We start from the raw sequence: 27,218 nt of genomic DNA, 5'->3' as shown, positions 1-27,218 counted from the left end.
CATGTTCTAGAAATCCCACTTTTTCGTGAAATCTTAACATGAAACCTTTTGGGTGGGACAAATTTGCTTTGCGCTTGCTATTTAAAGGGAATGACAGGATTGTGTAACGTTCAGTATTAGGAAAAGGGTCGCTTAGAAATTTCAAAGAAGTGATTTTTTGGAATATCTTAGAAAATATTATATTAGACAGTGTAATTATATACTTGCTAGGAAATTTTTCTATCTTTTTTGACAAGTTATTTTTTTGTTTAATGATTAATAGAGGTACGACTGTACTTGACGTGTCCATTGTGGTCTATCACAATGTCTGTCCCAGGTTAACCATAACGGGATGCGTCCATTCCTGAATCGGTAACCAGCCTGCCACCGGAGGCAGGCAACCGCTCTATGGATTCCTTCCGGGCCTCTACCGGAATTCTTGAAAAAATAAATGAAAATGTAAAATATGCCTATGATTCGTTCTATTATTCTAAGAAGTTTTCAAATACCCCTGACTCAAGGCGGTTTCAAAAACATCCGAAATTTTGTTTATAGGACCTTTTTAAAAATAATTCTAGATATGTACAAAATTAAAGCCGTATACGCACTTCGGAAGGAACCGATCAAGAAAAAAATCAAAATAGACAGCAACGGCAGCGAAAGCAAGACAAAGAGGGTGAAGAAAAGTTCCCTCTCCTTTGTTCTGCTGTTCGTAAAGCAATTTCTTGACCCCTTTTCTTGGGAGGTGCCCTAACCCCTTTTGATAACATTGAAATTATTTGCGATTAATCCAACATCAGTCAATGTTTATTTATGTTTAGTTTTGAGCTATAGATTCGTAAGGTTCGTTGCTTGATCTTTTTTGGGCTTGCTGTCGCTACGCGACGAAAGCCGTCAACGGGAAATCAAAATGGCCGACATTTCAAGGTTGTTTCCAATCGAAGCTTTCGTGCGCTCTCAAGTTTGGAGAGCAAGAGAGAAACATCTCAACGAAGAGAAAAGCTCGTGTCGCTCTCTCATACATACAAAACCAAAGCCCCTTTGAACTTTAAAGAGAGAGATTGACGAAACTTCATTGGATGAACAATCGTGCGTCTCCATGTTTTTTTTAAATTCGCGTGCCAAGTGTATGAATATATTTGTGGGAAATTTCAACTCATTAAACCAGAAAAATAGAAAGTGAGCAAATGCTTTTCATCCAAACATCAGCAAATTATGTAGTTGAAACAGGACATTATAGGGACAGTGAAGGCTTTCTAGCCAGTTTCCAAAATTGAATACAAATAAAACACCATTTTTAGCCTGCCAGCAGATTTTATTTCGCTCAGATATTATTCAATCTCGACTTCCGTTTCGTATGTTCCCTCGTCCAGCGTTTGCATCGGCCACTCTTCAGTTTGTTCGCCGTCCGCCTCCGGCACCACCCCCGTCGGCAGCATAAACTCGATCGGATCTTGCTGCGGCGGCTTGTCGTGTGATGTCAGCGAATCGATAAACCGTCTGTTGTTCCGATGACCGCAACTTTCCTGGTGTCGTTCGAGGACCGTTTTTCTGGTGAAGGGTTTACTGCAGCGGTCACATTTGAACGGGTAATTCTGGGTGTGAGTTATTTCGTGCCGTCGTTTGTCGGAAAGATGTGCGAAGGTTTTCGAGCAATACGCGCAGAGATAAGGCCGCTCCTTGGTATGCACTCTCATGTGAGTTTTAAGGTTTATTGAGCATTTGAAACTCTTGCCACAATCTGGGCAACATAAGCTTTCGGTTGAGTGCGTTCTGAGCATGTGGACGTTGTAGTTGCTCTTTTTGGAAAAGTCTCTTTGGGGAACACAAAGCGTGCATTTGAACACCGGTTTCTGGGAGGAGTCGTGCAGAGTCCGGTGGGATTTAAGATTGCCCTTTGTCGAGAAATTCTTTTCGCAAATGTCACAAACAAACCGCTGCTTACCATCGGCATCGGAATACACTATGCCGAGCTTGTCGTCAAACGAAACAGGCTTGACCGGTTTGTTCTGTTGCATGAAAGCTTCAAACTTGGATTGATGCGATTCCAGCTGCTGCTTCGTCCCACAATCCGTGAAGCAAATTTCGCAAATAAACATCGAAGTAACCACACGATCTTCCGGCCTATGCATTTGCTCCATGTGCAGGCCGTACTGGTTGAAAGGAATCGGATGATCACAGCCGCAACACTCGATGTGGAATCCCGCGGGAAGGCTCTTGTGCAACGATTCGTGCTGTTTCTTTTTGCGCACATTCGACAGCACAATACGACAGACGCCGCACATTCGCAGCTTTCGGTTGTAGCGATTTGTCTTGTGTTGGGCAAATGCTTTCAAGGTAGAATGCTCCTTGTAGCAGATCTCACAGGTGAAGTTATCCAATATGCCCGTACCTTCATCTATGGGAAAGTGTATTAACTCGGAGTGAGCTCTTAGTTCCACCATGGACTTGAATTCGCATGGACAACCGCAGCAGCTGACAATTTCTTCGGAGCAGGTTCCTCCAACCGGTTCTTCGCACTGAAGAGCCTCTTCATCTTCGTCTATTGCTTCGTAGTTTTCGTACTCCATCTCGTCCAGCGTTTCAACTTCGATCTTTATGCAATGTTTGTCACCTTTTTCCTCTTCTCCCAACACAGCCTCGCACTGCTTTAGAGCTTGTTGCTCGTCGGTTTGTCCGATCGATTCAACTTCAGGTTCTTCTCCAGTGCCTTCTTTCAATTCTTCCACGAGGTACTCCGTGTCGTAGACCGGCGTCAACGATTGCGTGTGCTCTTGTTTCACCAACACAGCCGGCAACTCTTCAACTTCGTACTGGAGATAGGCATCGTTTGAGGTGTGCTCCACAGAATCCGGAACCGGCAGGTTCTCTTCTTCCTTCTCAATCACCGGTTCTTCCAGAATCTCCGGCAAAATAGGCAATAACTCTTCACTGCTAATCTGCGGTTCCTCCGGCGGACTCTCCTGCACCATTTCAGTTTGCGTTGCAATCTCATGCAGGATAACCGGTCCAGCTTCCTTCCCTGCAGGAGCTTTCCCCGCTCCCAGGTTGAGAATCTTGCGCAGCTTCCTGTCCGTGTTTCGACACTTGGAGCGAATTTTGTGCGCTTCCCGGATGGCACACAGACACTCGTTGCATATCATTTCCGGCATGCCGTCGTCTTTGGCAACCTTAAAATAAATGTTATTCAATATTTTCATACTTTAAAAAGAAATTATTGATATTACATCCACCCCCGCACAATCGACAATCATGTCCGCGGCGTTTATTTTGCCTCCGTCGTCGGAAAACACCGATGTAAAGTTTTCCCCGTCGTCGTCCATGCACACGCGGCAGATTCCCTGGTCCATCGTTGGTTAGTCCGGTTATTTGCGGTGGTTTTTCTTAAATAAATTATTTATGATTCCCTGAAAAAATAAATATTTGTGTTTGATTGTTGACAAATCCGCTGCAACTGACAAAAAGTGACTTTTAAAAAGGGCGTATGAGATTTCGATTAGTGCATCAACAACGTTTACACGCTCAACATAAACTATTTGGTATATTTGAGCTTCTAGCGAAAAAAAAACGTCTTTCAAGTGCCCTGAGCTAAAATGAATGAAATTTTGTTACAATTTGGAGAAACACGATTATTACTGTCGGAGGTCACGGTGGCTCTTACGGCTTTTTGTAAACTTACCCGAGATTTGCACGATAGTTTGAAGTTTTGATGATTTTATTATAATATTTTATGTTATGGGTCATTTCATTCATGTCATAGAAGCGTCTCACCACTCGAAATCGAACTCAAGCTTAAATTTGGTTGATACTTCCAAAAGCTCGTCTATTTTCAAACAGCCAACATGGCACCAAAATTCTTTGTGTAAATATGGGTATTCGGCGCCGTCGCTCCGTGCCATACTTTCATACACTTGGGAGCCCAGGGCGGCGAAGTCCTTGTAGATAAAAGGAAGACACTAGTGGTTGGTACTAGCAATGGTGGCCGACAGCTATAAAGTCAGGGAATCACATGGCACCAACTTTGCACAGACGAAATCAAATTTACAAAATATCATAATTCTTCCTAAATTTAGTAACTCCTGTTTACCGTATCATTGGGAGAACTATTACAATTTACAAATTAAATTGCTAAAACTAAATTAGTGTGTTGAGCGCTGTCACCAACTTTTGAGGCACCCTGTGTTTGTTTTCAAATGACATTTTCAAATCCACTCATCAGTGCGTTTTGGATTTTTTTGTAGAAAATTATTTTAAAAGCTAAAATTCCAAAAGTATTTTACCTGATCGTGACTTCGCAGTCTTTTCACATTTTGATAGTTTTTTTTTTAAACTTATTCCAATTATTGCGCGTATCTAGATAATATCAATTTCAGTGATTTTATAAAACGCCTGGGTGTTATGACCGCATGACGTGCGGCCTGTTAAAAAATAAGATCATAGCAACCGTTAAATATTCTGTTTGATGAAAATATCTGTCATTAATCATCTGTTTTCTTATTTAGTTGACTATTTCCTGCTTACAAAAAGAAATTTGCTGTCCACACGAAGGTTTGGTTTAAAATTGATAAGTTTTATTGTTACTAATAATTATTCATTTGTACAGCTAATATAATCTCCTCTCAAGACGATTTGATTACATATGACGCATTGAACTCAGCATCCGATTCATCGGAAGACGAGTCGAGCTGCGGGGAACCAGAATTACTACTGGATCAATGTGATGAGGCCGATTTTGCTTCGTACCTCGTGAACGAACTTTTAGCGCGTGATCAGTCTGTGAATAGAAAAGAAACGAATAACGCCAACGAACCATGTGCTTCCCGCTCTAAAACAAGATCGGTTTACAAGAGAAAGATTGATCTGTTTCAGTTGGTAAAATGTTGACGATTGACATTATTGTACGACTTACAGAATGGGTTGCCTGCATTGAACGAGCCGTCAGGAAGCAAGAGGCAAAAGAAAAAGCCTTTAATGTTTAAATGCGATTATATCCGAATATTAAACTTCATTTCAACATTTATTTCATGTATCAATACAATAAAAACTTATGCTGAACCTTAAGAGTCTTATTAAAATCCACACTTGGATCAAAGAGACTCCCCGGAAAGTATCCACATTTCCCGAAAATCTTGGAGCCTCCCACGGAAAAGGACTCGAGCCATCCGTTAACGCCCAGAAAACTCAGCATTGAAGCTCTTGGGTAATGCTTATTTGCTTGCCGAACTTGAGCTGGAACCAAGGCTGGAACCGTTGTTTCATCGTACTTTTCAATCCAGTTTGCGATCGTAGATGGGAGCTTGCCATAAATTTTGGCCAATTGAGTTTTACTTAGTTTTAAGTAGTAAAAGCCGTAAATGCAAAGGAGGGTCGTTTTGGGTGAAGCTTGCTTGTGAAGCACTTCCTGCCGAGCATGCGCCATGTCTAAAAAGACAATTGATTTGTGTCCAAATTTACTTTTTAATATTTAAATAAAAAATTACCATTTCGAGAGGCTAAGAATCAATATTTTTCTCAGAATGACAGTTGTTGATGAAAATTTTATTTGAAATAATGAAGATAATCAATGCTTGCTGTACCGTTTCAGTTTCAGTTCAGTTAGTTTATCTGTCATGCGGCTGTCATGCGACCATTTTTATGCGGTCATACCAACGCCAACAAATTCTAATTATTAACGCCCGCAGTAATATTTTCTTAAACTAATTCTTTGATTGATATTTCAAGATTCCAATACTTTTCTTTTTCGCTGTGCACAGCAAACAACCAAGCAAACCAAAGTCCGGTTCTGCGCGTTGCTCGAATCAGTCGTCAAAAATTCTTGCCGATTTTTTCCCAAAGAATAAGAAAATATTCCGCATTTTACAAAGTGATTTGCAGCCCATTTGGCCACTTTGGCTTTTCGCCCCGCAGAAGTCTGCAACCGCGTCGATTTTTAGCATCCTGTAAGTATGAAACTGTTTACACTCCTTGTGGATAGTTCCGGCTTAACGTAACTTCCTCCCACACAGGTAGCAGCTTCCGGAACCACCAGGCCAGCCATGCGAAGCCGAACGGAGATGGTGACGACCCAGCTGGAGGGGTCAGACTTTGACGACGAGTCGGACTTTGAAGACTCGGAAGAGGACTGGCAGCCGGCCAAGGGAGATCCCAAGACGAAAAAGCTAAAGGCAAGTCCAGCCTCCGGTCGAGCCGGCAAAAAGTCGTCTCCGCCCCGAGGGTCCGCCGGAAAGAATGGGGGAGGAGGAGGGAGAAAGCGTGGCGGCCGTGGTGGCCGCAAACCATCGGCGACAGCTCGGAGGTCCAACAAGAAAAAAGCTCCCAGCTCGGACGAGGAGGAACCGGAGGTGAGCAAGCAGGAGGAAGAGGAGGCGGAGGAGGATTACAGTGAACCGGAACCGGTGCAGCCGCCGCTGGCCAAGAAGGTGAAGCAAACGGTGAGGTGCGTTGGTTGAGGATCGATTTTAGTTATGGAGGATTATTCATTTGCAGCCCAAGAAAGCAGATCAGGACGGAGGCCACACGTCGGTCACGACGATAATCAAAGCGGAACCGACGACCTCGGCGGTGGCTTCTCCGAAGCCGGTTCCACTGCAGCGCAAGGTGGTCACGCCGCTAAAGAGTTTCCCGGACAAGTTCGGCTTCCTCAATCTGCACATATTCAAGGGTGATCTCAAGGACGGAATCGTCAACAATCCGCAGGTTTGTCTGTGGCGCCGCGACGGTTCCAGCCTGCTGCAAAAGTATCTGCGCGACAAGACGGTGGACACGGAACTGCCCCAGTTTAACTCGTCGATGGTGGTGAGTTTGGAAAGGCGGTCACGGTTGAGAGAGTTGGCCTAATCGATTCTCATTCTCTCTCCTTTGTAGTATTCCTGCTGGGAGGACAAACGTGCCAACGAGTACATTGAGGTGAAGGTGCGCTGCATCGAACAGTCCAAACAGGTGCGGGTCGAGCTGACCAACGTGGACGAGCTGGAGGAGCAATCGCGGGCCGAGTATGAAAGTTTTGTGGCCGAGCACGGGGTTCCGGAGCAGCGCAGCACCAGCAACGCAGGCAACTCACAGGGCGGCACGGATGACGAGGACGAAGAGTTCGAAGACAACGAAGGGGAGGAGGGCGAAGAGAGTGAAGGCGCCGAAGAGGAATGAAATTAGGCGTGTGGATCTGCTCTCGAGGGTGGATCCGCTGAAGCATTCGCTGTCAACAAAACTCAACAATCCGACAGTCCAGATTAGCATGGCGTGGCATATCCTTCCTTTTCTTAGCTGTTCATTAATGTGTACTAAATGTGTAATATTCTAATGGTAATCTAGCAGATAGGGTGACCAGCGCGGGCAGAAGCAGGACGCGATCGTATTTCAAACCATAACTCAACTTATTCATTGTTTTAAATGAAGATCAATATCAAGTCAACGGTAATGATGTGTAGTAAAGTGAATTAAGCAAGCATTTTCGCATAAAGTGAATTCCTCCAAACAAAAATCGTTTGTATTTTATTCCGTCTCACTTGCCACGTGGGTGGCCTGATGGCGGTCGCGCTGGAACAGTTTCGTAAACGTTCGATCGCAGAACCGGCACCGCAGCGGGTAATCCTCGCCGGCTTCGTGCAGCTGCATGTGCTTGTCAAGCTGCTTTCGCCGCCCGGCCGGAAACCCCTTGTCGCACACGGAACATCGCAACGGAAACTGGCCGCTGTGGGTTAGCTCGTGCCGATTCTTGTCCGTAAGGTGGGCAAACTTCCGCTCGCAGTACGAACAGCTAAACGGGCGCTCGTTTGTGTGAACTCTCAGGTGAACCTGAAAAAAAAATGATTTAATCAAAGTTCAACATTCGAAACCGTTTTAAAACCTACCGAGAGCGTGTGCTTCCACTTGAAACTCCGGTGGCAGATGCTGCAGCTAAACACCTTCTCCTGGGAGTGCTGACACTTCCGGTGTCGTTTGAGGTAGTGTTTATTCTTCAACATTTGTCCGCACTCGTCGCACTGAACTTCCGCACCGGATCTCTCCTGAACCCTTTCTCCCTCTCCCGGCTTCCGGCTGTGGCTCTGCACATGCTTGGCCAACAGTAGCGCCGAGACGAAACTCCGCTCACACAGCTTACACTGATGGACGCGAGCGTACGGAACCATTTTGTGGTGCTCAAGCCGCGCCGCCGTCGGAAATTGTCTGAAACAAATCTCACACTCGAACGGATTGTACCGGTCCGGCTGATTCCGGCGATAAAGCTCGTGGTGCATCTGCGAGTGCTGCTTGAGCGAATCTTCCGACGGAAACTTGGCCGAACATCCGCAGCACTTTCGACCCGCCGTTTTCCGCTCGATCTCGTTCCGTTTCTTGGTCGCCGCACAACCGCGTCTCTTCGCCTTTACAAACTTTTTATAACTGAAGCTAAATCTTTGATGAACAACCAAACCCGTCTGCAAATTGAACCGCTTGAAGCAAAACTCGCACTCGAACGGTTTCATCGGATCATCCGGCACCTTCTCGTCCAAGTGCAGCGACGAATGCTGCCGCATTTCTTCCGATCCGGAGCCAAGTGTTTCGCACGAGCAGCATTGAACGACTTCGGGAAACTCGGCGGACACGAGGCGATCCCGAAACGCCGGAAGCTGATGCCGCGAGTCCAGGTACGAAGTGCCGGAAAACAGTTGATAGCAGATGGTGCACTCGATCAAACCAACCGGCGCGGGACCGGATATTGCACGTTCCGGAAGGTGGCATTCATTTGAATGGAGCTCCAGTTGCTCGCTGGAATCAAACTTCTCCGCACAGCCGCAGCATTGCGTACGATGACCATCGAAGGTTTGAACCACCGGGTCGGTTAATATCAGGTCGTCCACGTGGAAGGAAGTGTTGATATCGTCTTGAATGATCGGCTCATCAGAATCGAACGTTTCTTCCTCGATGATATCATCAATGTCCAGCAGCTCTATAGGAGCATCCGGTACGGACACAGCGTCGTCACTTTCCTCAGATTCATTTATTACTTCTACTTCGTTAATTGCTTCAATCACGTGGTATTCGTGTGGTGAAAACATGCTAGAAATTTAAAGTATTTTAAAACATTATTTCTACCAAACTCTCTCAAAATACCCTTTATCCGCAGAAAGCCGTTGCCTCAAAAGAGAATCAGAAGTTTTGCAGGTTGTTATCAGTTTATTCGTAATCTCCAAGTCGTTCAAGCAGCTGCTGCAAATTAGTTGTGGAAGCTCGTCATCTTTGGTGATCTAAACTTATCCAAAAAATATTTGTTTTCAAATTAGTAATGTTTAATCAACTTTTAAACATTGCAACAAACCTCAACTTGCGCTAAAGAAGCTATCAAATCAAAAGGTAAATATCCGCCTGGGGAAGGTTCGTACGGTGAAAACAAGGGACAATCAGACTTCATGCAAACACGGCACATAATCGGGGACATTAAACTTGTGTTAGCCATCGGGTTTTATTTTTTTAATCAAATTTAAAACATTTTAAAATAAAATTGTCAAAAAAATTATAAACAAGCATTTATTATCACACGCTAGCGATAAACTACTCATTTAATTTGAGTCACACTACACTGGTAAACAGCATTACACTTTTTTCAGTTCACTTTTACACACTTGTAAGGGATTTTTCAGTTCAAGTATGATTACACACTTTCGTGTAATCATACTTGAACTGAAAAATCCCATACAAGTGTGTAAAAGTGAACTGAACAGTGTGTAATGTTGATTATCAGTGTACACTCAAAATCAGAAGTACCCATCATAAAAGGGTTCTATCTACCCTTTATCTGTCAACACAAGGTAAACAAACCCTATTTGAGGGTTACTTCCACCCACCGAGCCGAGCCGAGCCACGTAGCTCAGTAGTAACGCTTCCGCCTCGTAAGCGGTAGATCGGGGTTAAAATCCCGGCTCGGACCAACACAACTGGTGATTTTCTGGATTCGATTGCTTAGTAAAGGGAAGGTAGTGTATCGTCACAAACTTGACCTTATCAAGACAACTTAGGAAGACAAAATATGGAATGTTAACATTAATCATAACATGTTAACATTAAGTTGATTAATAAACTGTCACTGAATCCGTTTTGCAAATGCCAGCCCCGATAGTCTTCACGGGTGTTCCAGCCAGGAACAGGGAAAGATTTACTTTTTACTTACTTCCACCCACCCTTTTTCAAGTTAACCCAAAAAAGCAAAGCAAAGCAAACCACTTTAACGACCCCCGGGTCTTTTGTGGTCTCTGTTGCAAGTTTCTGCTCATTTCTAGGCGTCCGAAGGTTAAGTGTGGTGAGTCACCCAAAACCTCTTTTACGTAAATGGACCGAAGTTTTATGGCGGGAATCGAACCCGCGCCCCATATAGCAACTAAGAGATCGGCAGCCGAAGCCGCTAACCACCGCACCACGAGGCCCAACCAAGTTTACCTGTCGTTACGTTACCCATTTATAAAGGGTATAACGTCATGATTCGAAATCCGGACACGTAGTGCCATATTATTTTTGTTATAGCTGGCAAAAAATCATGTAATAAGTTGGAAATGTAGAAATATCATCAGGATTTAGTATAAACAGTCAGTTATAAGAAAATGCATGCAGAATATGTCTTTTCAAACAATTTTTCATCAGAATTTGAAAATTAAAATGACTTGTTGTGCTTCAAAACCCGGACACTGTTAAAAGCTGATTCGAAATCCGGACACTTTTGCTTCGAATTCCGGACACTCGATTTTGCTTATGAATCGCACAAAAAAACGGAATCGACGTAACACCTTATAATGTGGCCCTCTTAAACCTTTCGGTTTTGTCAACGGATCCACAGGCGTGTATCGTTCTTTTTGCGACAAGGCTCCGCCTCCCGGGTCTCCTAAGTGTGAAGTTATGGCACGGGGAGAGGGCACCGAAAACCTATATTTACACTTAGAATTGTTTGCGTCCGCCTGGAGATTCGAACCGGCGACCTCTGGATTGTGAGTCCAGTGCGTGGTCCGATTGATCCACACAGGCAGACATGAATCGCACAAATTTGGACTGAAATGTTAGTGAATGGCAAAAAATAAAATAAAAAAGTATAAAAATCGAGATAAAAATTGAAATTACGAGTCATGGTTTCAACATTTTGATGAAACAAGTGTTTTAAAATGCATTATGGCAAAAAAATTATCTTTTGCGAAAAATATTTTTTTTTGCGGCGCTGTACATTGGATTTCATAAAAATTTAAATATTTTTAAACAAGCCTAAACATCGAGCTAAACATGCTAAATATCATTATCAATGCAGAAAAATGCATTTTCGATTGTTTTCAGTTGATTAGACTTCTATTTTCATGGAAATTTTGAAGTTTTTTGGAAAATTTTTTTTTGCCCTCTGATTTTTCAAACCAATTTTGAAGGGGTTGCGACATAAACTTTGAAAAATATTTGCAATGGCCTAAAATGAAAAAAAAGTGATCCGAAATGGTTTTTAATCGTGTTTTTTACCGTTGTACATCAAAATTGACATAGGGCTTTAATACCGTAAACTAAGGTCAATCGGGACACATGGGGATGGGGTGAATTGGGACAGCAGTTTTAACCATATGTTAGAGCACAATATTTTGATTTTTCTGGTTGGTTTAGGTTAGAAAAGACTCATGCCAACAAAACGTGTACATTAATTTCCAAGTTTATAAGCTTCAAGTGCTCTAAAAACGGCTGTCCCTATTCAGACTGTAGTCCCAATTCACCCCAGATTACGGTACTCAATTGTGGCAAACTGTCAAACACGGTCTAGATGGCACGGTCAAAGCATCGAGAAATTAAAAAGAGAGATGTGAGCCGGTTACATGGATTAAAACTTTCGCAGCTTCATGGTAAACTTTACAGAAGCTTGACAGAAAGTTTAACTCCATGTTGCACTTTTAATTTCTCGATAATCAATGTTTTTTTGTCCATTCCAGTATCTCGAAAAGGACGCTCTAAATAGGGAGACTGGCAGGAGTTATACACTCAGCACGCCGTGCGTGCACGGCGTTCTACACCTCCGCACTAGAGATCCTTAATATGGAGACTGGTTGAAGTGAATTTGACGTACCCAAACAGACACGAGTTTGACGTATCCAAACGAGCATTTGCCTTTACGCCCAGCAAAACTTATCAGTGTTGCCAAGCTCAAAACATACGTTGCCAGATCGATTTAGCCAGCTTAGACCAGTCTCCCTATTTAGGATCTCTAGCGCGCATATCCCAGCACCATCGCGCACCCAATTTCACCCTGAACACAAACGCTTCGTCCAAAAACCGTGCGAAGAGTCTAACCCCTTGGAGACTGGTCGATGTGAGTTTGACGTACCCAAACAGACACAAGTTTGACGTATCCAAACGAGCAGCAAAACTTTTCAGTGTTGGCAACCACAAAACATACGTTGCCAGATCGATTTAGCAAAGTCTGACCAGTCTCCCTATTTAGGGTCTCTAGACTGATCGCCGACTTCGCAAATGGGCCAAACATATGAGATTATAACTCGAATTCGGAAAATAACCCAAACATGGGCAATTCTGATCAACGTACAAAATTTTCCACCCGCCTCGACGGCGGTGTAATCACTTCGACCTACAAGCCAACTCCCCATTTTCAGCTGTTTTATTTTTTCTGCTCCGCTGGCAAACGTCACATTTTTGCGAACTGACTTTTTTTCTCTCATTCCTTCGTCGCCATTTGCAACGCGACGGTCCGTTCCGTGTCTGCCGTAAGAAGTGAAAAAAGTTGGTTTTCCTGTGCCTTCGCGGTCGGTTCCAGGCCCATCCACACCCTCCGGAAAAGAAACGCACTCGAGTGCAGTGCAGCGCAGCTGTTTTCTTCGCGGATTTCGCTCCCAAGTTTCGCCCAACTCCCCCCGAAAGAAGAATCACAATTTTGTGAGTTTCTTTTTTCTTCATCGTACCCGTACAATCATGGCCAACTAAAAAGATGTCTCAAGTACGGAAAGTGTCATTCGTGTGCAGCAGCAGCTTTGCTTCGTTTCGCGGCGGAGAGCAGGCTCCAGAACGTGCCGGAAGGGCGACGTTGGCGGCGGAAGTGACCAGCGCCAGCAGCGGGCTTTCGAGTTTGTCCTCGCCCATTTTTGGTTTTTTGCCTTCATTTGACCTAGTTTTAAGCGCCGTAGCGGAAGAAGCCTCCTACGATGGAGAAGAATCATCGCTTTTCGAACCAGAACCTGCCCAAGGGAGGCCAGCAGCAGCCTACTGAGTCCAAGAAGAGTTCGAACCAAGGTGAGCGATTTTTAAGGAGGGCGAAGCGAGTTGATGAATTTCGTAATCTTAGTTGAGAATTGCACCTTTTCGAGATGTTGCTTCACAACAAATTTTTGTCTATCAATGTTTGCTTTTTTAATTTATATTGCGTCTCAAATTAATGCACTGATAATGATTTTTTTTTTTTTTTTGCAGACGTTTCCGTCAAGTGGCCACGCCACTCGAAGCGTCGCGAGCAGCCGAACGCCGGCGGAACCAAGCCGGATAGTTACCGTAATTCGAGCGGCAAGGCGGGACAGTCCGCCAAAGCGCGTAACCAAACCAACTTTAACTATGACAAGCGATCGCGGCAGCGGCCGGAAGTCGCTCCTTTGGATGTTGCGGCTTCGGCACTTGAGTCAGCTGTTGATGCGCTTGAGGAGCAGTACGATGGAACCGGACTAGCGGCGCCAAGGGCCAACGGGGGTCACGCGGTCCCCGTGAGGCATGAACTACATTCGGTGTTCTCACCTGGTTCGAAGAAGCAAAGTTTGAACCATTTGCTGAACTTTCACTACGCGCCACGTGACCGGGATCAGCCGGCGCGCCTCAGCAAGACCGGCAACAATCGCTGCTACATGACGAAGAAGTTCAGCTACAACAAGGAGCAGTTTCTGCAGGCCAATTGCCAGTTCGTGGTGCGTTCCGGAGAGGATTATGAGGCGTGCTTGGCATCGCCCGACCAACTTGTCGAGTGGTCCAAAATCGAACAGATCCACATCCTTAGCGCCGAGGAACCAAAATGTCCCATTTGTCTGTATCCTCCGGTGGCGGCCAAAATGACCAAATGTGGTCATGTGTACTGTTGGCCGTGCATTCTGCACTATCTTGCCCTGTCGGACAAAAGCTGGCGCAAGTGTCCAATTTGCTACGACGCCATTCACGTGCCGGATCTGCGTAGTGCCGTGTCAAAGCCGTTCCATTCGTACGCGATCGGCGAGTACGTCACTTTTCAGCTGATGCGCCGCGAAAAGACCTCGATGGCATTGGCGCTAGCCTCGGAAGATGCCGCCGACGGCCCTCCGACATCTACGCTGTACGATCCCAAGATCGGCAACAGCATCCTCACCAAGCTGCTCGTTGCCGATTCGGTCGGAATCAACAGCATCATCGATCGCGAACAGCAGGAACTCGACAATCAGATTGTCGTCGACGGAATGGACTGCCCGGAGAACATCTTTGTCCAGCAAGCCCTCGAGCAGGTCAAAGAGCGTAGGGAGAAGGTGGCAAGCAAGAAGATTGCTGAACCGTCATCGGAACCAGCTGCTCCGATTGCCGAGCAAGTTGAACCGGTCACGGAAGCGCCAGAGCAGCCAGCTGACTTCGGCCAAGCGCTGCAGGACATCCTGATCGATGAGGACAGCAACTTCTTGCTGAGCGACATCGACATCGTGCAGACGCTGCAGTGCGCCACTTCCGACTGCTTCTACTTCTATCAGGCTACCGACGGCCAACCGTTGTATCTTCACTCGATGAACACGCGCATGCTGCAGGCGATGTACGGCGGGTTGGACAAGGGTCCGCTCAAGATTACCGGGAAAATCGTCCAAAAGGACAGCTGCTCGATGTCGGAGGACTTGCGCAAGCGGCTCAAGTATCTGCAGCATCTGCCCGTTTGCACCCAGTTTGAGGTGGTCGAGGTTGAGCTTGATCCGGGCACGATTTCCGCGGAGGTTTTAGCTCAGTTTAAGGGTAGGATCGGTTAATCTTAACGCGATAGAGTTTGCTCTAATTGTTACAAATACTTGCAGATGAGTTGAATGATCGCAGAAAGAACCGCCAGAAGCGCGCGCGTGCCGAACGAATCCGCGAAAAGCAAATCTTTGAATTCAACGAGCGCCAACTGGGAAAATCGATGGCTCGATCCGCCAAGATTCAGATCGATTCCAACAAGCATTTCCCTTCGGTGCGTTACAAGCCTCAATAAATTGAATCAAAACTACAACTTTAAATCTTTCAGTGCGGAAGCGTCGAGAGCTACGACTTTTCGGCGGAACCCACCCTGGGAACCAGCTCTGGAACGGACCTATCCGCATCCCCCGGTACATCCGCTGGCGCTGGTCCTTCGTGGTCAAAGGTAACACACATTTGCAAATTCTTCAACCTCAAATCCCACTCAAACTCTCGCTTCCCCTCCCCCAGATGCTGTCCACCTCGTCCCGTTGGCCTTCGCTCGGCGCCGCCAGTTCGACAAACGCGTTCGGGCCGTTGGCCACGCCGCCAGCTCCCAAGCTACTCCAGGTTACAGGTTCGAATATGTCCGCCGTCCCGTCGGTGGAACGCCGCCGCAGATCCGACTCGAGCGACTTCGAGGACAACGTCGACGTCGACCAGGAGTTGCGCGCTCCCGAGTTCCGCAACGATCTGAGCTTTGCCATTGAGGCGGCGCTCGGATCGGTTTCCCTTGGACAGTCGGGCGGAAAGGGTAAAAAGGAAGCGGTTAGTGGAGGGGGAGGTGGAGCAGCTGGTGCGGGCAACAAGAAGAAGAAAAACAAGAAAACGCTGCTGTTTGCCTCGGGGATGAATTTGAACTAGATGGTTAGCCTTGTTGCGGTAATGTTTATTTTTCCCCTTATTTCTTACCTTACTCAAAAACAAAATACAAGTGAAAATGTTTGTTTACTCTGTACTATTTTATATAAATCTGTTGATTATTAGATTTAAGTTTTGGCCCTTTTGTTTAACTTGAACATATGTGTATGTATACTTTAACCCACAAAATTACAAACCCCACCCTTAATATGTAACCGGATAAAACAGATTAAAACAATGTATCCAAACAGAACGATATGCAAAGCGTAATAAAAGCACATGTTTTAGCAAAGCAAAACAAGCTTCGACTATGCCATTTTCGATTGCGAGAAAAAAGCCTTCGACGCTTGAAAGAAGGCTTCGATCGATCATTGTCGATCTATTATATTTTTCTATCGATTTTTTTATTGAAGCAGCTATCGTCATGCTCAGTATCATTATGAATGAAGAAAAGGAAGAAAAAAATAGACTTAATGATTGTGTTTAGTAAACATTAAATTTATTTACTTTTATCTTCGCCAACCCAAAAAAAATACAGAACCTCACTTCATTTTTTTCTGCTTCATCAAATGGTGCCGCAGCGCGAGCTGTTTATCCCGGAACGACTTCTTGACCTTGCCACGCGCCTTGTGGCGCATCATGTTGTAGTTCTTGGTCTTTCGCTTCTCCCGGTTCGTCTTGGAGCAGAACGGATCGTGCCGGTTGTCCTTGTAGCCAAACTTTTCCCGACCTTCGCGGCCCCGCTTCATGCTTTCGATGCGCGCCTCCTTGTCCGTCTTGCGCTTCTTGTAGATCATCTCGATATCGTCCAGCTTGACGAACTCGCTCCGTTCCTTCTCCAGCTGGCGCTTCCGGTTGTTGTGCGTCATCTTCTTCTTGACCTGTTCCTGCTCGATCCGGGCAAAGTCGGCATCGGTGAAGATCTTCGTGAGGGCGAGCTCCTGCAGGGCTTCCTTCGAGGTCAGCGTTGTCGCTGCCGCGGTCGATTCTTCGCTCGCTTTCTTTGTTGTTGCTTTCTTGACGATCTTTTGCCGCTTCACGGGTGGTTCCTGCTCTTCCTCCTCCTCGTCGTCTTCGACTTCTTCGCCGTCCGCTTCGGAATCGGTTTCCCACTCTCCGTCGTCGCTGCCCTCTTCTTCCGATTGTTCTTCGTCTCCGTCGGAATCTTCCTGGTCACCGTTCTTGACCATGGTGATGCCCTTTTTCTTTTCCTCCAGCGGTTCCTCGTCGCTGTCCACGTCGACCCAGCCGCCCTCCGAGTCGGAATCATCCTCCTCGTCCGAAACGTCCAAATCGGGCGCCGCGTTGAGAAGTGCTTCCGTGCCCGGGATGTGGTCCATCGCTTGCACTTCTCCGTACTTTTTGGGCTTGATTTCGACGCTGGCTTCGGTTGGCCGACCGCGGTCCTTCTTCGCCAGCAGCGTCGGAATCTGCTCACGGTACAGCAGGATCAGCGCCTTGGCCGCCATCATGACGGATTTCTCCTTGTAGTTTTTGTACAGCGTAAGATCCCGCAGCAGGTCCTCGTTCATGGCCAGCGGACAGCGCACGCAAATCTCCCGTACGGCGTTCAAACCGATGGCCATGACGTCACTGGAGTTGCGTTCCGTCACGAAATTGTTGACCAAAGTTTTGATGACCGGCTCGATGAGGTCGGGCGGAACTAGCTCGTGGGATGCTTGGGCCGCGAACTGCAAGATTCTCGTGACCTGCCGCTGGTGGGGCTGGACGAAGCGCGTAATGTACGGGTAGAAGCTGAACAGGAACAGCTCGTGGATGCCGACGAGGCGCGAAATCACGTCCAGATGCATCAGTTTAACCTCGAACCGCTCGTTGCCGGCCTGGAGCTGCTTGAACAGGTTCTCGGCCATGCCCTGCGGGTTGTGAATCAGGTGGACAGCGGAGAAGTTGAACGAAACCGCTTTGGTCTTCTTTTTCTGAGCCTGGTGATACAGTTTTTTGGCCGCCTCAAGCTGCTTCTTTCGCTTCTTGGTTTTCTTGTTGACCTTGTTGGCCATCATGACACCCTTCAGGTCCGCCTCCTTGTCGCTATCCTCTTCGTCTTCCTTGCTGTCGTCCTCGTCGGTTCCCAGGAAGAATTTAAGCGACGCCACCATGACCTTAGTGATCTTGGAGAAGCATCCCACGGTGGCAATCACATTGACCGTTTTGGCATCGTTCCAAATTCGCTTCTTGTACAGCTCGATCATGATGTCGATGGACATTTTGGCCGCCTTCGGGTTCGCGTCCTTCAGCATCGTGTACATAAAATTCTGCAGCGTCGAGTTCAGTTTCATGTCCTTTTGCTTGGCGTTCATGTTCTTGATATCCGTAATGATGTGATTCTCCAGAAAAGTTCTCAGCGCCTTATCCGGACAACGAAGCAGCTGGAAGAACAACTCCAGCAAGTCCAGCGGCGAGATCAGATTCTTGTTACGTAGCAAGATCAACGCCCGGCAGAAAGTGTTCCGCATCTCCGGATCCAGCGTGGTCGAGTGCGTCTTCAGTAAATCCACAATCGTCTGCGGGAACGTCTTCAACTCTTCGATGTAGCACTGAGCAATCTGCGCCAGAAACATAATCGACTCGCACAGGCTCTTGTTCTCCTTGTCCGGCTCCAGCCGGAAGATTTCCAGCACGCTCAAAAAGTGCTGATACTGCTGCAGAAACTCCTCCTTGTACGACTCCGGATCTCGCTTTATCAGGTTCTGCAGCTGGGGCAGATTGTCCGGCAGCTGGTTGTTGTGCCGCACCATCGTGGCGGGCGACCTTGTTACCGGGTGGCAACCACAAACCCGAAACCGAAACTCACGACGGAGAAAATCCGACTGCGCTGCAACGCGAGCTCGGACCAAAAGAAAACACGCGGGTTTGTTTTGAACGGGGTTGTCATCTTGAGTGTCACCTGAAAGGGGCGTTGGAAGCGAGGTCGAAAGGCATTTTACCGTAAAACAATACACTCTTGCCTAAAACTCCCGAATGATTTTGACTTCACTTGAAAAATCAATCACCCGTTTCATTTAAGCGTACAGTGCCAATCGAAATGTAAACAAAACCTCCCGCCCAGACAAAAAGAAAGAAAGTGAAAACCCGCAACAAAAAATAACAACTCTCCAGACATGGTTCGCGAAGAAATTTGTTAAAATCCGAAAACCGGCGCGCGATGGCCGGCCGTAGTAGTGTTAGCATTGTGCGGGCCCTGCAGGAGCGCGAGTGTGGAAAGGGTCGCGGCAAGGTCTTCCGGCAGCTCGCCCTGGAACTGGCGGAAATCAGCCTGATTGAACGGCTCAAATCGGAGGATCTTTGCAAGGTATAGGGGAAGCTGGGATGCTCTTAGATTTTTTTCTTTCTTTTTAAAGTACGGTTTGCAGATCGGAAGGAACGCGGTCAAGAAACGATGCGTGTTCTTTTCGTGACTCCCCCAAGAAAAGTTGACAGTTCGGTATGAGCGCGTTTGACGGTATGCGCGCTTGAGGTTCTTTGGGGGAAAAAATAAAAAGATAAAAAATATTCAAAAATTACAATTAAATAGATTAAAAATGTTTATTCAAAAACTTTAAACAAAAATTATGAATTATTAACAAAATTGAGAAATCAAAAATTTTAAAATTATGAAACTATGAATTATGTAATAATGAAATAGTGAAATAATGAAAGTAAGAAATTAGGGTGTTAGGAAATTTGGTAATTAGGAAATTAAGAAATTTGGAAGCTAGGAAATTGGGAAATTTATTAATAAGGAAATCAGGTAGAAATTAGGAAATTATGAAATTATGTAATAATGAAATAAAGAAATCAGGAAATTAGGAAATAAGGAAGTTAGGATATTTGGATGTTGGGAAATTGAGAAATTTAGGGAATTAGAAAATTAAGAAAATGAGCTAATATCCCAAGGAAATCAGAAAATTATGAAAATTGGAAGTTAGGAAATTTGGTAATTAGAAATTTTGATAATTATGAATTTAAGAAATTAAAAAGTTATGAGATAAAGATGAAAGGAAATTGGAAAATTTGGTAATCAGGAAATAAGAAAATTTGGAAATTAGGGAATAAGGATATTCGGAAATTAGGAAATGAGCAAATTAGGAAATTTGGATGTTAGGAAATTGAGAAATTTAGGAAATCAGGGTATTAAGAAATTTGGAAATCAGAAAATTAGGAAATTAGGATGTTAGGAAATTTGGTAACAAGGAAAGTTGGTTATTAGGAAATAAGGAAATTAAGAAATCAGGAAATTAAGAGATTAAGAAGTTATGAAATAAGGAAATCGTGCAGTTTGGAAATTAGACAATTAGGAAGTTAGGAAATTTTTAAATTAGGAAATTATAAAATAAGGCTGGTACAAATGTAAAAAAAAACGAAACTATTGGCACTACGCCCCCCGGGGCATGGCCTTCCTCTAACATGGGATTTCTGCTCCAGCGCCTCTGACGAGACAGGAGAAACCGGGACCGACGTTTTACTTCACCATCCGATAGAAGCTCAGTGGATAAGGCGGGAATCGAACCCGCGTCTCATAGCATCATCGGGATCGGCAGCCGAAGCCGCTACCCCTGCGCCACGAATGTCTTAAACTTAAAAAATTAAAGTTTTTTTTATTAGAATTTATTTAAGAGCAATTCCAGCTCAAATCAGGATTTTTCTGGTACTTTTGTACCCGACCCTCTCCGATTTCGTTGAAACTTTGTAGACATGTTATCCTAGGCCTATATAAGTCATTTTTGTGTACACCAACACAGAAACATGGTGTGCGTGAGAGAATCCGTGGATATCTCTATGGAGCCAATAGTACTCGAGAATAACATTTGAGAAGGGCGTAAGGTATTTAAATATTTTAGTATTCTGTAATTTAAAAATTACTGTATCTCGAAGCCGTTGCGTTGTATCAAAAAGTGGTTAAAGACAAACTTGTAGGAAATTGGACGGGCTTTCTGAAAAAAATACACTGAAACAAAAATACACGCCACATCTATGAGATTTTTTGATTTTTAGGTCTAAAAGTTAAATTTGAAGGTGATGTAACGATTTTTTTTCGTTCAAAATTTTTGAGGAAATAGCCTAAAATGTTACTAAAAGACTGACGAAAAATGCAGGATGGTATGTCTCTCCTAAAAAAATACAAAAATCATTTACTAAAACTGTTTTTTTGAAAAGTGGTCCAAACGTAAAAATTTTTAAAAACCGGTAGTTGGAATCGATTTCCCAGATAATTTTACATAAAAATTTTCATATTGACCATTGTCCTATGTCCAATCCTTGGGAAGATACAGCGGTTATAAAAAATTAAAATGTTGAAAAAACGGGATTTTTGGTGGTTTTTGGAATTTTCTATATGACAGACTTGGTTTTTCAGTCTCGGAAAGCTCGTCCAATTTCCCATAAGTTTGCCTTTGACAGCTTTTTGATTTATATCGTTTTTATATTTACGTACCGTAAACTGGGGTCAATCGGGACACATGGGGCGAATTGGGACAGCAGTTTTAACGATGTTGGAGCACAATAATTTGATTTTTCTGGTTGGTTTCGGTTAGAACAGACTCAGGCCAACAAAATGTGTATATCTATTTCCAAATTTAAAAGCTTTAAGTGCATTATAAACTGCTGTCCCTATTCAGACTGTAGTCCCGATTCACTCCAGATTACGGTAATCAAATTTACTATCCTGGTTCCCTACCACACTGAAAAAAATATTCTATTTTCAGTTATAAGCAATGTAATTAAGCTTATATCTGTAAGCCCTTACATCCAACTGGTGGAATAATCGGACAGTGCAGTGAACTCACAATCTAAAAGTTGCTGCATTGTGAGATTAGCCGGGATTTTCAAATATAAAATTATCAACACGTTTGTCACTTTCAGTCGCATTCAAAAAGTAAAATTCTAGATTAAATTTTCAAAACAACCTATCCCTCATGGGTTTCCTATGCAGATAGGACCTTTTAAAAATTTAATCTAGAACTCAAATTCTTTGATTTTTTCATCAAAACATATTACACATATTTCTGTTCCTTTTCAGCTGCGTACCGCATAGGAAAAATCTTTTCGTGACCCTTTCCTTGACCGTTTCTTGGGCGTTTTTTCATATGGAGTTTTGCGTTTCTTCCGATCTGCATACCAGCCTTAATGCTAAGAATTCTTTAGATACACGCAGAAAAATAAGGCATATTTGAATCAACAAAACATTTTGTTGATATATATATGAAAATCAAGATTTTTGTTGAATCAACGCTAAACGTCAAAGCAACTTTTTCAAAACAACAAAATATTTTTTAAGGAAAAGGAGCGGCCGTGGCTGACTGGTTACGGTGTTCGCTTTGTAAGCGAATGGTCCTGGGTTCGATTCCCATCTGCTCCCAACGAGAAAGTATAGGAAATATAAATCTTGAAACTCTGAACATGTACGAAAAATCAAAGTCGCTCGAGTCGGGGTTCGATCCCCCGTCCTTTGGATTGGTAAGCAAAAATGCTAACCACTAGGCCATCGCGACTTGGTGAGCTATTACTGGAATTAGGAATACTGTTACCACCATCAACTATATACGCGCTGGGTCCTTGTCCATTTGACAAGGGTTCGGAAGTTCTAAATAACGTTTGAATCTGATTGGTCCAAACGTTCTTCAGGGCGGGGCTTGTCGACAAAGCTGAAGTACCTCGCGCTCGGCTAGCCAGCGTAGAAATGGGTCACCGAAGCTCGGCAGAGCTAACACCTTCCAAATGCCTATGCGAGTTATTTGCATGTATAGAATGAGAGCTAAAAATACATGGAAACAACTCAATTTGTAAGAAGCGACCGCGTGGTCCCGTTTGGTTGGTTGCACACACACACACAACAAAATATTTTTTAAGGAATTAAGAAAAAGGTTTGTTTCAACGCAATTAGGCGTTGATTATATTCAACAAAAATTTTGTTGAATCAAACCTCGTACAGGCTGATCGTACAACATATTTTTCTGCGTGTACCAATATTTTTCCCTTCCTAGTTTTATCTTGATGTTTTTATCACAGGCAAGACAGTTTTTATTATGATTTGATAAATGATTAATATCAAGATTAATATAATAATAAAAAATCAATATAATATATTATGATTTCGATAGTAAACCAACAGTCCTTAGATAACCCAAGACGTGATGTTAACAAACATGACATGACTTGACATTCATACTTACTGAAGCTGTCTGGGTTCAAAAGAAGTCATGTTTCAATCATGCTAAGAAAAATCAGAACTGATAGTTTTTGCTGATACGCGTCGAATGAAGTCAAGATGATCAAAATCCATAAAAATATTGATTTTATGAGTGATTTTAGAAAATACAAACATACGATTGTTCCTCAACATTTTGTTTAGAATGTTGGTCCAGAAGACTTTTCATGTCTGTGCGAAATCTTTTGATAAAAAGTCGGTCTGGTTTATGAACATGCTTGGACCAAATCCGCCTATTCTCTTTTGATTAAGAAAAAATAAAATTATTCAATAAAACTCACTTAAAACACAAAAAATGTTTGCCAGAAATAATCTAAAGTGCTACTGGCCAGTTCCGGTTAACCTGGAACCGGTTCCCGGATACCCGATAAACGGTCATGACTTTTTTTTTTTAAATGAAATCCCTTTAAACATCAAACTTCATGAAATTGAAATCATTACAAGTCATGTCGTTGTTCTCTAAACCATTCTGGCCAATTTGAAATCGGTTACCGGTGCCCTCTTAGTGACGCTTCTGGAATATGATAGAAACCCTATCATCCGACATATCAAACTTCATGGTCATGGTCATGTTATTGTTAGCTTACCCAATTTGGAACAGCTTTTATAAATAAATTTTCAAAAAATGGCCGAAAGAGACCCATACACCGTTAAGTTTATTTTATGTTTTTTAAATGTTTTTTTAATGGTAAAAAATAGAAGTTATGTAATACCAAAATCAATTCAAAAAAATAATATTTTTCCAGTCCTTGGATGATCTCTCAAATGAAACGGAATCAGTGTTCAACATTGAACAAAGCCACAATGGGTAAGTTGGAAAAAAACATGTTGGAACAAAAGCTTAGAATCAAAATCATGTAAAATTACAGCCATTATGCGGCCACCGTTCAGACCAACAAAAGCGTCAACATCTTTGAAGTTACTTCTATGAGGAAAAAGGGTAATATCGTTTGAAATTTCTTGATTCGTTAAATATTAATTCACGTTACCCTAGCGGAATACCACACCAACGAGCGCTCGGTCTGGACACTGTCCTTCCATCCCACAAACTGCAACATCATTGCGTTCGGAACGTTGGGCGGCAAGGTGCTGGTTTACGTCGATGGGCAGGAGACCGCCGTGTTGAGCGGATCGGAACCCATCGGTTGTTTATGCTTCCATCCGGTGGGGAACTATTTGGTGTTTGCTAGTGGGAACGAGTTCACCTTTTGGGACTGGCAGAACGATTCCACGCAGATCGTGGACATGTTCAGCGACTGCAAGTGTCGCTTTCTGCAGATTACGACCGATTCGGTGCTTGTGACGGCGATTTCGCAGACGCTCCAGTTTGCGTCGGCTGGGATCGCGAAGAATTTGGGAGCCGTTGAGCCGCAAGGAATGATGGTGTCGTTTCTGAGGACGGTCAATTTTATGCTCGATGCGTTGGAGCACGGTTGCACGATCGGGAACAGCTTCAACTGTGAGCTGAAGAAGCAGTTTTTCTTCTGGAATCATCTGATCAATGGGATCTTGAGTAAAACGGACCAGTTGAGGTACTTTCCGTCTATCAAAGCCGATGCCAAGTGTACGGTAGGTAAAAAATGCCGCTAGAGTGCTCTGTCGTAGATTCGATGTACTAGCACGAGCTGTTTGGTTCAAAAGATAGATGGCAGCAGTGTAATCTTCAGTTTGCTTTCAGAAATCGTACCTCGACGACACGCTCCGGATTTTGGATCGCCGCGTCGACATCATCCTCGAATGTGTGGAACGGATGGCGCTCAACCGGATAGCGCCGCCGGCCAACGAAAACATCTGTGATAACACCATTGACAAGTATTGCTTCGAGCCGATGGTTTACTTCGAGCGCGTTTGCTACAACTTTGTCGAGCAAAGATGCGGCTACATGAAGTAAGTGTAAAGTTTATCTAATAATATTAGTTATTTAATTATGCTCGTTTTTTCAGGTATCAATTCGACATTTCGCTCGTGCGAAGTATTATGCGCAAGCTGTACCGACTGTTTCTCGAGTTTGGTCACACGGTCACGGCCGAGGAGTGGCCCAATCCGGAATTCTATCTGGACTCGTCGCGAGCGGCTCAGAAAAACCAATTCATCCTGCAGGCCTGGAACGTTGAGACGTTCTGTGGCGTTACGGAGTTTCCTAACTTTAAAGAAGGTTTGTTTTATCTCTGCAATATTTTATGTTATTTTGACCTTTGTATCCTTTGTCAGACTGGAGAAACGTGCTAACTGTTTGCTCAATCAACAACGACTCAAATGTCTCGATCTCACAATGCGAACGGTTTATTTCCACCGTTCGGATAAAGACCGTCAAGGAAATGGGTTCGTAAAGCCAATCCCGAATTATTCCCAACCAATTAAGCCAACTCTAATCTTCCAGAGGTTCGCAGCTTGTCGCGTGACAACTTCGGCGAGTGCCTGTTTGTGTTCAAATTTGTCGCCAACTTTGTCTCGCTGTCGTTTTCCCCCTCCGGGAAATACATCGTGATTGGGCTTCGATGCAAGCAGCGCATGAAGTTTGCCTATGTGCTGGACAAGGACACCAAGTGGAAGGTTGGCGTCGATTTCCGGACCGTGTCCGACATCGTCGAGAGCAACCAGCACGAGGCGGAAAGTTGCGGACCGAATGGTGAGACAATGCCACAAGACAAACAATCTTTTGCTACTAAACGATTCCTCTTTTTTCATAATAGAGCGAGTTGGGCTGAAACTGTGTCTACCGAAGGAGTCGTCCAACTACAAGGAGATCAATTGCATCAAGTGGGCTGCCCTGCCGGGGTACGGATTCTTCGTCGGACTGAAGTCGAAGTTTATACAAATCTGCAGATAACCAACCAATGTGAGTACAGAAGGGAATAATCACTATTTCTACGCTGAGCACCAAAATCGAACCAAATTCATTTTTAAAATTTATTCATGAAAGAAAAATTCCTTACTGTTCTTGAATTTCTTCAATAAGCTACAGTAGTTGTTCGGTAACTGGGCGTTGTTTAACTGGGCGCTCGATAATTGGGCTGTAGCTCAGTTAAAAAGCAGACAAACGTCAAAAACCCAAAACAAACCGAAATGACCGAGGGGTTAATGGATGCAAAAATCATGTTCAATGAATGAAAAAAAAATATATATTCAAAACTTGTATTTAATTTCAAGTCACAATTTAAGAAATATGAAAAGTAAGCATTGTAAAAAAAATGAGTAACTTTTATTTTTATATTTCATCTGAAAAATATTCTGCATCGGTGGTCCCCTCGTTATTTTTGATCAGCCCAGTTACCGAACAAGTACTGTATAAGTTTTACATCTTTGAACCCTTTTTTAACCCAAAAAATACTAGATGACCTTGAAATTTTGCCGTTAGGAGCTCTGCTTAAATCAGTTGGAACGGCAACTTCAACTCACTGGTCAAAATCACTACCCGAGCGTTTAAGTGTTAAATGAATTCAAAGTTTGAAATACGTTTTCGCCTTTTCGCGCACTTTTTTTTCTTAAATTTTTCAACGCTGATTACAATTATACAATAAAGTGTTCCTGTAGAAACCGGAAATCGGATTTACCGGAAGTGGCCAAATTGGCGGGAACCTTTCAATACTGGTTTGAGTAGTCGCTTGACACTTTCAAACTCTAAATACCATTTCAACTTCAAAATCAAAGCGCCAGGTTCTGTCGCAACCAATCATGCTCATATTTGGGATTCGAGCTCATTACACCTAGCGGATCATGTCCTCAAAATTGAAACGTTTCGTTACATCCTAATGTATAAAGAACTTGTTCGGTAAGTAAAAATATTTGTTCGGTAAGGGCGCTCGATGACTAGGCTGTAGAAATCCTTAAAGAGATCTGTCAACGATTAATGAGTGCCTTGAAATACCTGTCAAAATTAAGTACCCCGATTGCAGATACATCTAAGTTGGTAAAAATCATGAACCCGGTTTGGTCGGTAAAGTGCAAACATTACCGGATTGGTTGAAATAGTGACATTAACCGGTGAGGAGAATTAACCCTTTATAAGGATCCCGGATGTCTATTGGTTGGCTCCCAAAAGTTTGTACAAATAGAACGTCCAAATGGTCAAATGGTCTTATTTTAAATGAGGTGAGTGTTTCTTTTCCAGGATCCCTACTGGGCTTAAAAAGCAGTTAAACGTCAAAAAACAAAAACAAACCAAAATGACCGAGGGGTCAATGGATGCATAAATCAAGAGTAATATATATTTTTTGTGAAATTTCAAGTCACAATTTAAAGAAAT

General features: G+C 43.9%; 7 protein-coding genes across 10 annotated transcripts in view; 4 read left to right on the top strand and 3 right to left on the bottom strand.

Annotated features, from left to right (window-relative positions):
- Positions 1-1,273: 1,273 nt before the first annotated feature.
- On the bottom strand, positions 1,274-3,438 carry LOC6032441 (zinc finger protein 227). The gene is made up of 2 exons (XM_001842986.2): positions 3,207-3,438; positions 1,274-3,149 (listed from the first exon to the last, which is right to left on the bottom strand). The coding sequence occupies exons 1-2, from the start codon at positions 3,327-3,329 to the stop codon at positions 1,311-1,313; spliced, it is 1,962 nt and encodes a 653-aa protein (XP_001843038.1). The 5' UTR covers positions 3,330-3,438; the 3' UTR covers positions 1,274-1,310.
- LOC6032440 lies at positions 2,751-7,453 on the top strand. Of its 4 annotated transcripts, none has more exons than XM_001842985.2 (4): positions 2,751-2,755; positions 6,023-6,410; positions 6,466-6,774; positions 6,844-7,453. In XM_001842985.2, the coding sequence occupies exons 2-4, from the start codon at positions 6,033-6,035 to the stop codon at positions 7,123-7,125; spliced, it is 969 nt and encodes a 322-aa protein (XP_001843037.1). In that variant the 5' UTR covers positions 2,751-2,755; positions 6,023-6,032; the 3' UTR covers positions 7,126-7,453. The 4 variants fall into 4 exon arrangements, with proteins under 4 accessions (XP_001843037.1, XP_038109226.1, XP_038109224.1 ...); XM_038253298.1 differs by lacking the exon at positions 2,751-2,755 and adding an exon at positions 5,729-5,918 and having other exon boundaries at positions 5,985-6,398; XM_038253296.1 differs by lacking the exon at positions 2,751-2,755 and adding an exon at positions 5,730-5,918 and having other exon boundaries at positions 5,989-6,410.
- On the bottom strand, positions 7,427-9,515 carry LOC6032439 (zinc finger protein 184). The gene is made up of 4 exons (XM_038253294.1): positions 9,278-9,515; positions 9,073-9,206; positions 7,830-9,018; positions 7,427-7,773 (listed from the first exon to the last, which is right to left on the bottom strand). The coding sequence occupies exons 1-4, from the start codon at positions 9,413-9,415 to the stop codon at positions 7,471-7,473; spliced, it is 1,764 nt and encodes a 587-aa protein (XP_038109222.1). The 5' UTR covers positions 9,416-9,515; the 3' UTR covers positions 7,427-7,470.
- Positions 9,516-12,610: 3,095 nt separating this feature from the next.
- LOC6032438 (RING finger protein 10) lies at positions 12,611-16,069 on the top strand. Its single transcript, XM_001842983.2, has 5 exons — positions 12,611-13,215; positions 13,393-14,928; positions 14,988-15,142; positions 15,197-15,313; positions 15,379-16,069. The coding sequence occupies exons 1-5, from the start codon at positions 13,128-13,130 to the stop codon at positions 15,769-15,771; spliced, it is 2,289 nt and encodes a 762-aa protein (XP_001843035.1). The 5' UTR covers positions 12,611-13,127; the 3' UTR covers positions 15,772-16,069.
- A 176-nt stretch (positions 16,070-16,245) lies between these two features.
- LOC6032437 (protein SDA1 homolog) lies at positions 16,246-18,648 on the bottom strand. Its single transcript, XM_001842982.2, has one exon. The coding sequence runs from the start codon at positions 18,522-18,524 to the stop codon at positions 16,311-16,313; it is 2,214 nt and encodes a 737-aa protein (XP_001843034.2). The 5' UTR covers positions 18,525-18,648; the 3' UTR covers positions 16,246-16,310.
- Positions 18,649-18,803: 155 nt separating this feature from the next.
- On the top strand, positions 18,804-25,864 carry LOC6032436. Its single transcript, XM_038252131.1, has 9 exons — positions 18,804-19,078; positions 23,719-23,780; positions 23,842-23,912; positions 23,967-24,541; positions 24,651-24,859; positions 24,916-25,127; positions 25,184-25,294; positions 25,353-25,601; positions 25,666-25,864. The coding sequence occupies exons 1-9, from the start codon at positions 18,932-18,934 to the stop codon at positions 25,800-25,802; spliced, it is 1,773 nt and encodes a 590-aa protein (XP_038108059.1). The 5' UTR covers positions 18,804-18,931; the 3' UTR covers positions 25,803-25,864.
- LOC6032434 overlaps positions 25,727-27,218 on the top strand; it is a 29,675-nt gene continuing 28,183 nt past the window's right edge. Inside the window, exon 1 of the mRNA XM_038252134.1 lies at positions 25,727-25,811. The gene's annotated coding sequence lies outside the window, so the exon portion shown is untranslated. The remainder of the gene's footprint in view (positions 25,812-27,218) is intronic.

Source organism: Culex quinquefasciatus, chromosome 2 (assembly GCF_015732765.1).
Source record: "Culex quinquefasciatus strain JHB chromosome 2, VPISU_Cqui_1.0_pri_paternal, whole genome shotgun sequence".
In the NCBI taxonomy this organism is placed as follows: Eukaryota; Metazoa; Arthropoda; class Insecta; order Diptera; family Culicidae; genus Culex; species Culex quinquefasciatus.
Note: the sequence above shows the minus strand (reverse complement) of the source record. Positions and strands in the feature narration are given on the sequence as shown.